The sequence below is a fragment of the Hyla sarda genome, unplaced genomic scaffold (assembly GCF_029499605.1).
Source record: "Hyla sarda isolate aHylSar1 unplaced genomic scaffold, aHylSar1.hap1 scaffold_88, whole genome shotgun sequence".
Lineage (NCBI taxonomy): Eukaryota > Metazoa > Chordata > Amphibia > Anura > Hylidae > Hyla > Hyla sarda.
Genome location: NW_026610908.1, coordinates 103,918 through 112,857, shown reverse-complemented (window position 1 = coordinate 112,857; position 8,940 = coordinate 103,918). Strand labels below are relative to the sequence as shown.

Sequence of the window (8,940 nt, the reverse complement as noted above, 5' to 3'; positions counted from 1 at the left end):
AAGACACGGAGAAGGGGATCTCTCCTGTCCGGTTCTAGCCGGTAAAGATCTTTTATCCCGGGCAGGGAAGCACAAGGTTGTAGCGGAACTTTGGCCGGGTCCAGACGGGATGGGGCGGGGCCTGTTCTCTGTGTCAGCCAATAGCAGCTCCGGACGGTGACATCTCAGCAGCCAATCATTGCGCAGCCGCTGCACATATAAGAGGCGCCAGCAGCTCCGGTCTCAGCATTTATCGTTCACGATATTTCTGTAGTTTTGATTTCTAAGATGGCAGAAACCGCACCAGCCGCTGCTCCTCCCGCCGAACCGGCCGCAAAATCCAAGAAGCAGCCGAAGAAATCAGCCGCAGGGGCCGCCAAGAAAAGTCACAAACCCTCCGGTCCCAGCGTGTCCGAGCTGCTCGTTAAAGCCGTGTCCGCCTCTAAGGAGCGCAGTGGGGTGTCTCTGGCCGCCCTGAAGAAGGCTCTGGCTGCCGGAGGATACGATGTAGACAAGAACAACAGCCGCCTGAAGCTGGCCATCAAGGGGCTGGTGACCAAGGGAACCCTGCTCCAGGTGAAAGGCAGCGGCGCCTCCGGATCCTTCAAGATCAACAAGAACCAGCAGGAGACTAAGGACAAGGCGGCCAAGAAGAAGCCGGCGGCTGCGGCCAAGAGACCTGCAGCAGCTAAGAAAGCGACCAAATCCCCTAGGAAGCCAAAGAAGGCTCCGAGCGCGGCCAAGAGCCCGAAGAAAGCCAAGAAGCCTGCAGCGGCCAAGAGCCCGAAGAAAGCCAAGAAGCCTGCAGCGGCCAAGAGCCCCAAGAAGCCGAAGGCTGCTCCTAAGAAGGTGGCCAAGAGCCCGGCTAAGAAGGCGGCCAAACCCAAAGCTGCCAAGAGCCCGGCTAAGAAGGTGACTAAAGCCAAGAAGAGCGCGGCTAAGAAATAATCGGGAGACTCGTCCTGTACTTATCCCACAAAGGCTCTTTTCAGAGCCACCACCTCCTCCAGACAGAGCTGTACGATCAATGCCCGTGTCACCCCCGGGATACATAAAGGATATAATACAGTGATATAAATCCCTTCTATATTATCATCACTTTATTATATTTTATCAATCCCAATACATCTGCCTTTACTAATTCTAGATCCCCTTATGAACACTCAGCTGAGTCTGATCTGTAACCAACCATTGTATCTTTCTGCCGCTGTAACACTTGTAGGGTCAGCGCTTGGGGGAAGTATAAATATTGTTACAAATCGGCAACACAAAGATTATAAATCTCTCCACCAGGTGTCACTATTGTAACACATTGTAGATCCTATGTATAAACTATAAGGATTTACACTGCTGTGATAGACGCCCTAAGGATAAACGGGATTATGGAAATTATTGACTTGCCAGACATTGGGGGATAAATGTAACCCTTTGGGTAATAGGTTGTGCACATATTATTTCCCCCATCCTGAGGGTTAGTTTGCTGCTTAGTTTTATTACTATATAAAGTCATGCAGTCCCGAATAGAGTCTGAATATAGGGGAGCGGCAGGCAATCAGTGTGAACACCCGAAATGCGGTACCGCATCATGTCTGAGGGGACACGGGGGAGGGCGCTATTATCGGGAGTTACGACAATCCGCAGGGAAGGGCAGAATAGGGCGAGGATGGGTCCTGCCTCTTTCTAACAAAGATCAATTGTTGACGTCACATGTATTTTGGCGGGCTCATTGGTTGTAAGAATCAGCCAATGGGATGCAGGGGTGGGGTTTACATGAGCCAATGGGGATGAGACCAGGAGTATAAATGTTCCGCTCTTTCCTCTCTTCTCATCACTTCTCCGCTGTGTACGTGTACAGAGAATCATGGCCAGGACCAAGCAGACCGCTCGTAAATCCACCGGAGGGAAAGCTCCCCGCAAGCAGCTGGCTACTAAGGCCGCCAGGAAGAGCGCTCCCGCCACTGGTGGGGTGAAGAAGCCTCACCGCTACCGTCCAGGTACAGTGGCTCTCCGTGAGATCCGCCGCTACCAGAAGTCCACCGAGCTGCTGATCCGGAAGCTCCCCTTCCAGCGCCTGGTAAGAGAGATCGCCCAGGACTTCAAGACCGATCTTCGCTTCCAGAGCTCGGCGGTCATGGCCCTGCAGGAGGCCAGCGAGGCTTACCTGGTGGGACTCTTTGAGGACACCAATCTGTGCGCCATCCACGCCAAGAGGGTCACCATCATGCCCAAAGACATCCAGCTGGCCCGCAGGATCCGTGGGGAGAGAGCTTAGATCTAATCGGGACCCGCATACAACACAAAGGCTCTTTTCAGAGCCACCAAATTATCTATAGAACGAGCTGATTCCTGATCCTCTCCATTGTTCTGCTCCTATACTCCGCCTGTCCTCATAAGCAGGATCCCGGGATTGTCCTCTGCAGTTAACCCTCAGTGCTGAGTTATGTTCAGTTACTATAGTGATGTAGATCGTGTCCCCCGCAGTGTAATGCGCCTGTGTGTGATCGGTGCTGCTGGCTTCAGTCTCCCGACACTTGGGATCGTAATTGGTGCATAGAGGGGAAACGAGCGGACACTAAAGGGTTAACTCTAGGTGGAGTTATAGACACGAATGTTCGCTCATTGGATGATCAACGCAGTTAACTTGAAATTCCCGCTCTTCTGATCGTTTCTCCCTTTGTCTCGTCCTCTTCCCTGTACACGTGACTACATTCCTCTGGTTTCTGTAAATAGGAAGAAAAAGGCGGCGGATGGGAAACTGTTGGGGCCGATCAGGGGGATTCTAGTGAGGCTGATGCGGTAGGAGAGGGGACACTATGTCCGGGGCTGACATCACAATGGTGGGTGAATTCGGGGTCGTCCCTGTCCTATTCCAGACCTGATACCGATCACACCCTGCAGCCTGACACTGCTGAGAATGCGGCGGGGAAAGCTATCCTGTATTTTATACATTGTCATTTTGTTATTTAATGTAATAAATTCCGATATTATGTCACTCTGCTGCAAGAGATCGCCCAGTGTGAACACTAACCGTGCGGTTGTTTTACAATCCATTTTACTTGTCAGCGATCACCGTGTATTTAGACCTGATGAAGTCTTAGTGGGGGGGGAGAGATTCCTGGGCCCGTCATTGATGAAATCCTTCCCGATCTGGATATAACGCGTGTCAGTGTGAGGAAAGTTACAGGGGAGAGAGAAAAAAGAAATAAAAAATTATATATATAATATACGTACACACACACCATTTATCATAAAAGTAATCTCAGGACCCTGTGGTTACTAATATTATTGGTTAAAATAGACCCCACCGATCTCTCCCCTTCAGGCTTCCATGCGCGGCCGATTTATTCACAAGCTGAGCCGAGATAGGGTGAGCGGTGAGTGTACACCGGCCTTTTACTATTAGTTCAGGACTATAATTTACGAATATTGCGCATAGGACTCACATTTTAATTGGTAGCATACACACAGTGCGATATCATACATCGTGTCCAACCAAAACTATTCAAATGGTGTTTCATGTTTCTTTATTGGAATTAATATTGAGACATTTTGTTAGTAACAAGTTTTTCCTAGTGTCTCATTCGTTAAATCACAACAAAATCTAGCGGGATTGTTACTTTTTATAACAGATCGGTGAAGTGAAGGAAATTCTGAGCTGTCTGTTTTATTAGTGCAATAATGGGTTAAGTATTTAATGTTTATGTGATTACTATCTATTTTAACCAATAATTCTAGTAGCTAAAGGGCTCTGAGATGACTATTATGTTTCATGATCAATGTTATTGTACTCCGAGCGACCCAGCTGAGAATATTTAGTTTACTACAACTTCCCTCATTTTATTCTTAATTATATTTGTGTCATTTATATTTTTATTTATTCATTATTCTCATTCTACAGCGATAGTTGTAGAATGAGCGGGAAAATAAGTTTTATAGCCGGATACTGAGCGCTTATTGGCTGATCTCTGGGGCGATTATTCCCGGGCACTGTATACAGCGAGTGCCGGGATCTTTATGTAACCAGCGATGGAGAAGCGATGACCCCTGATCGGCTGGATGGAAGCCTCGCTGTGTATTGCGGCTGGAGATCCGATGTGTTCAGGAGCTTCCATTACACAGGAGGCTACAGTATAGGGGGCGCCATCTCTACACTGCGGTCCTGTCTATTGTAGAGGATCCGTAAACTACATCGTGAGAACAATCTTAAAGCGTAGTAGTTACAAAAGAGAATTACCCCCTCACATACCAACTACATTCTGCACAACCCGCACGGTGTCCTATATTAGATAAAATGTGCAGGATGTTCTGTTTAGTCCCTATAACAGCCCAGATCCCTATCACACCCGAGATCAGCGGCGCCAGCTCTGTAGGAGACAATGTGGTGGCTCTAAGAAGAGCCTTTGGTGTTCGGGATGATCTGGGATAAGCGGTGATCACTTGCTCTTGGCCGCTTTGCTGCTCTCGGTCTTCTTGGGCAGCAGCACGGCCTGGATATTGGGCAGGACGCCTCCCTGGGCGATGGTCACCCCACCCAGCAGCTTGTTCAGCTCCTCGTCATTGCGCACGGCCAGCTGCAGGTGACGGGGGATGATGCGGGTCTTCTTGTTGTCCCGGGCGGCGTTACCGGCCAATTCCAGGATCTCAGCAGTTAAATACTCCAGCACAGCGGCAAGGTAGACCGGAGCACCGGCGCCCACCCTCTCGGCGTAGTTCCCTTTGCGGAGAAGCCTGTGTACACGACCGACGGGGAACTGGAGTCCTGCCCGGGATGAGCGGGTCTTTGCCTTAGCCCGAACCTTCCCTCCTTGTTTGCCACGTCCAGACATAATGATAAGTAAAACCTAAAACGCTCAAAAGAAGCCTTTCTGTGATGTAACCGTAATTTCCTTTCTGCTGCTTTTTATAGGTTTCTGCTCCGCCCTCCGGCTCCTGTGATTGGGTAGATTTGAATCCGGCCAATGGTGACGAGAATTAACGAGACACCAATAAACTGCACTGGGTGGGGCTTATGACGCTCCCACAGGTCACATGATTTGCTCCTCCAGTAGAACAGCGAGCAGACAGCATTTCTCATTTGCATGGGCTGCCTATAAATACGGCTGCGGTGGGAGGAGGAGGCATCATTATTCTCTCTGTTCTAGTGAAGGATTATTGTGATTGATCATAATGCCTGATCCCGCCAAGTCTGCACCAGCGCCCAAGAAAGGCTCCAAGAAAGCCGTGACCAAGACTCAGAAGAAGGATGGTAAGAAGCGGAGGAAGACCAGGAAGGAAAGCTATGCCATCTACGTGTACAAGGTGCTCAAGCAGGTCCACCCTGACACCGGCATATCCTCCAAGGCCATGGGCATCATGAACTCCTTTGTCAATGATATCTTCGAGCGCATCGCAGGGGAAGCCTCCCGCCTGGCTCACTACAACAAGCGCTCCACCATCACCTCCCGGGAGATCCAGACCGCCGTGCGCCTGCTGCTGCCTGGAGAGCTGGCCAAGCACGCCGTGTCCGAGGGCACCAAGGCAGTCACCAAGTACACCAGCGCCAAGTAACCTGCTCCGCCTCCTGCTGTCACCCCAAAGGCTCTTCTAAGAGCCGCCACATTGTCTATAATAGAGCTGGGGCTTCTATCTGCTACAATTATCTTTATTTGTGACCGAGTTTATACCGGTGCAGCCGCTTTATACTGTATATATTGTGCTGCTCCGGGATCGCGGTCTGTGATATATAATCTGACTGCAGGTTACATCAGTACCGTATATATACGTCATATGGTAACGGCAGAATAAGTAATTGTGTCTCCTGCACTGACCGGACATATAAGTATCACAGTGGTGATCGGTATCGCCGGGATTCCCGTAGCTTTTCTGCGGTTCCGTTTAGATGCCGGGACATCTATACAAATCGTGAGATTCAGGTCCTTGTGTCTCCCGGAAACGATCAGATCTCTTATCAGTTCAGTCCTTTATACATATTCCCACCATCAGATCTGATCGCGAACAGACTGGGCAGGAAACAATCGATCAGACACATTACAGGGAGGGTCTGCGCCATCTCTAGTCCCAGGAAGATCTCATCCCCCCCATGTATCTATCGGCTCCTCGTGGACAGTGATTTCCCGATCTTGCTGATCGCTTCTCCCGATATTTTACTCTTCATCCATATAAAATGTGAAACAATAAAGTGAGAAGAGAGGAAGATGGACGGAGATTATACCTGATCGTTTATAGATTTGCAGAGATCGTCCGGGAAATTCTCTCCTAGACCTCCGGCCCCTGATTGTTATTGCGGTAATAATCTGCTGGGTGTGATCAGGGGTCTATGGGGGATGAGATCTTCCTGGGACTAGAACTGACAGTAACTTTCTTATATATCCATATAAACAATAAATGTACAATGTAATAAAAATAGAAAACAAATAAAAGGGGTAAAATACAACTGGATCACTGGATGGTAAAAGGCAGAAATGAAAATCAATAAAACATCCAGTAAATAGATGATGCGGCTCCTCTGATCAGATGTACAGGGGATAAAGCTGCTGTGCGGAGATCAGTAGTGTGTACTGGGCTGTAGGATAAAATGTATGAAATAACACAGGGAACCAACCGTGTGCACAGACTGATGGTTACAGCCGCCGACCGGGATCCCGTCGATACAGGAGAGATCTAGTGTTGAGCGGCATAGGCCATATTGGAATTCGCGAATATATGGACGAATATTCGTCATATATTCGCGAATATTCGTATAGTCGTAATATTCTCGTTTTATTTTCGCATATGCAAAAATAACATATGCGAAAATTAGCACATACAAAATTCGTATATGCGCAAATTTGCATATGCGAAAATTCGCATACCAGTCTCACACAGTAGTATTAGAGCCTTATTTACACCACACAAGCTGGAAGCAGAGAGGGATGATCACTGTGATGTGTACTGTGAAACAAAAACCAAAAAAAAACGAATATTCGTAATTACGAATATATAGCGCTATATCAGTGAATATGCGATATTCGCGAATAAAATTCGTATTGCGAATATTCGCGAGCAACACTAGAGAGATCTCGGTTTAATCCTTGGTGGGAAACTATATATTTTTTCTATTCTGTTCAGATGATTAATATTAGCGCTTCAAAGCCTCAATTATAATGTTTCTAAATAGAATAATTACCGATGTAACAACAAAGTGAACTGATCAAAGACAAAACACCTGAAAGGTCACTGCAGGGGTTAATAGGATATGAAGATTGGCAGTGAGTTTACGTGAAGACAGATGGAAACTATACTACAAACCACCACTAGAGGTCCCCAGAGGACAGGAGATGAGGCTGATGGATTCAGTCCTCATTGTGAATGCAGTAAATGCTTCTGAGGCTTCATCCAGACCGGATGATATTTGTGTTATAACTTTTAGATCTAAAACATTTCCAGGCGCTTCCAGTTTTTCAAATCTGTTAGATTAATGGGCTGGTACCTGTTTACTTGGAGGGATATAAGTGGAATCTCATGTGTTAGGCACAATAGTGTGAGGCAATCTGCTTCATCAGTTCTCTTATGTTCATTTCATCCCAAAAGCAAAGAACTACACAGCTCAAAAACATAAAGGGAACACTCAAATAACACAATGTAACTCCAAATCAATGACACTTCTGTGAAATCCCACTGTCCACTCAGGAAGCAACACTGATTGCAGGGGCATACCTAGAGCATTTGGAACCCAGGGCGGACCATTTGTTTGGCACCCCCCCTCTAATTACACCCCCTCCTTCCCCCCAATTACACCCCCTCAACCCCTTGGGGACCGAGCCCATTTTGACTCTAAGGACCAGAGCATTTTTTGCAATTCAAACCACTGTCACTTTAAGCATTAATAACTCTGAGATGCTTTTACCTTTCATTCTGATTCCGAGATTGGTTTTACGTGACATATTCTACTTTAACAAGGTGTTTCACAAGAATAGCAGCAAAGTGGAGGAGAAAAATCAAAGTCTGCATTTTTTACACTAACATATTCTTGTAGACCCATATTTATTTTTTTATTTTTATTTTTTACAAGGGGGTAAAAGGAGAAAAAATCCCCCAAAATTTGTAACCCAATTTTTCTCGAGCAAGAAAATACCTCATATGTGGATGTAAAGTGCTCTGTGGGTGAACTAGAGGGCTCAGAAGAGAAGGAACGACAATGGGATATTAAAGAGCAAATTTTGCTGAAATGGTTTTTAGGGGGCATGTCACATTTAGGAAAACCCCATGGTGCCAGAGCAGCAAAAAACACCCCACATGGCATACTATTTTGGAAACTACACCCCTCAAGGAACATAAAAAAGGGGTACAGTGAGCATTTACACCACACTGGCGTTTGACAGATCTTTGTAACAGTGGGTTGTCCAAATGAAAAATTACATTCTTCATTTTCACGGACCACTGTTCCAAAAATCTGTCAGACACCTGTGGGGTGTAAATGCTCACTAAAACCCCTTGTTAAGTTCCATGAGTGGGGAAGTTTCCGAAATAGGGTCACATGTGGTTGTTTTTGTTTGCATTTATTTCAGAACCGCTGTAACCAGCAGCCACCCCTGTGCAAATCACCAGTTTAGGCTTCAAATGCACATAGTGCGCTCTCACTCCTGAGCCTTGTTGTGCGCCCGCAGAGCATTTTACGCCCACATATGGGGTAGTTCCGTACTTGGGAGAAAGTGTGTTACAAATTTTGGGGGTCTTTTTTCCATTTACCTCTTATGAAAATGAAATGTATGGGGCAACACCAGCATGTTGGTGTAAAAAAAAAAAAAAAACAATTACACTAACATGCTGGTGTAGACCCTAACTTTACATTTTCATAAGGGGTAAAAGAAGAAAAAGCCACCAAAAATTTGTAGCGCAATTTTGCTGTAATAGTTTTTGGGGGGCATGTTGCATTTAGGAAGCCCCCATGTTGACAGAACAGCAAAAAAAAAAAAAAAAAAA

At 46.7% G+C, this 8,940-nt stretch overlaps 4 protein-coding genes across 4 annotated transcripts; 3 read left to right on the top strand and 1 right to left on the bottom strand.

Moving 5' to 3' along the window:
* The first annotated feature begins 245 nt into the window (after positions 1-245).
* On the top strand, positions 246-947 carry LOC130348313 (histone H1B-like). Its single transcript, XM_056554719.1, has one exon. The coding sequence runs from the start codon at positions 268-270 to the stop codon at positions 925-927; it is 660 nt and encodes a 219-aa protein (XP_056410694.1). The 5' UTR covers positions 246-267; the 3' UTR covers positions 928-947.
* Positions 948-1,831: 884 nt separating this feature from the next.
* Positions 1,832-2,371, top strand: LOC130348314 (histone H3). The gene has a single exon (XM_056554720.1). The coding sequence runs from the start codon at positions 1,841-1,843 to the stop codon at positions 2,249-2,251; it is 411 nt and encodes a 136-aa protein (XP_056410695.1). The 5' UTR covers positions 1,832-1,840; the 3' UTR covers positions 2,252-2,371.
* Positions 2,372-4,338: 1,967 nt separating this feature from the next.
* LOC130348326 (histone H2A type 1) lies at positions 4,339-4,805 on the bottom strand. The gene has a single exon (XM_056554730.1). It carries the CDS (start codon positions 4,803-4,805, stop codon positions 4,413-4,415), a length of 393 nt encoding a protein of 130 aa, XP_056410705.1. The 3' UTR covers positions 4,339-4,412.
* A 299-nt stretch (positions 4,806-5,104) lies between these two features.
* On the top strand, positions 5,105-6,006 carry LOC130348321 (histone H2B 1.1). Its single transcript, XM_056554726.1, has one exon. It carries the CDS (start codon positions 5,146-5,148, stop codon positions 5,524-5,526), a length of 381 nt encoding a protein of 126 aa, XP_056410701.1. The 5' UTR covers positions 5,105-5,145; the 3' UTR covers positions 5,527-6,006.
* The last annotated feature ends 2,934 nt before the right edge of the window (positions 6,007-8,940 follow it).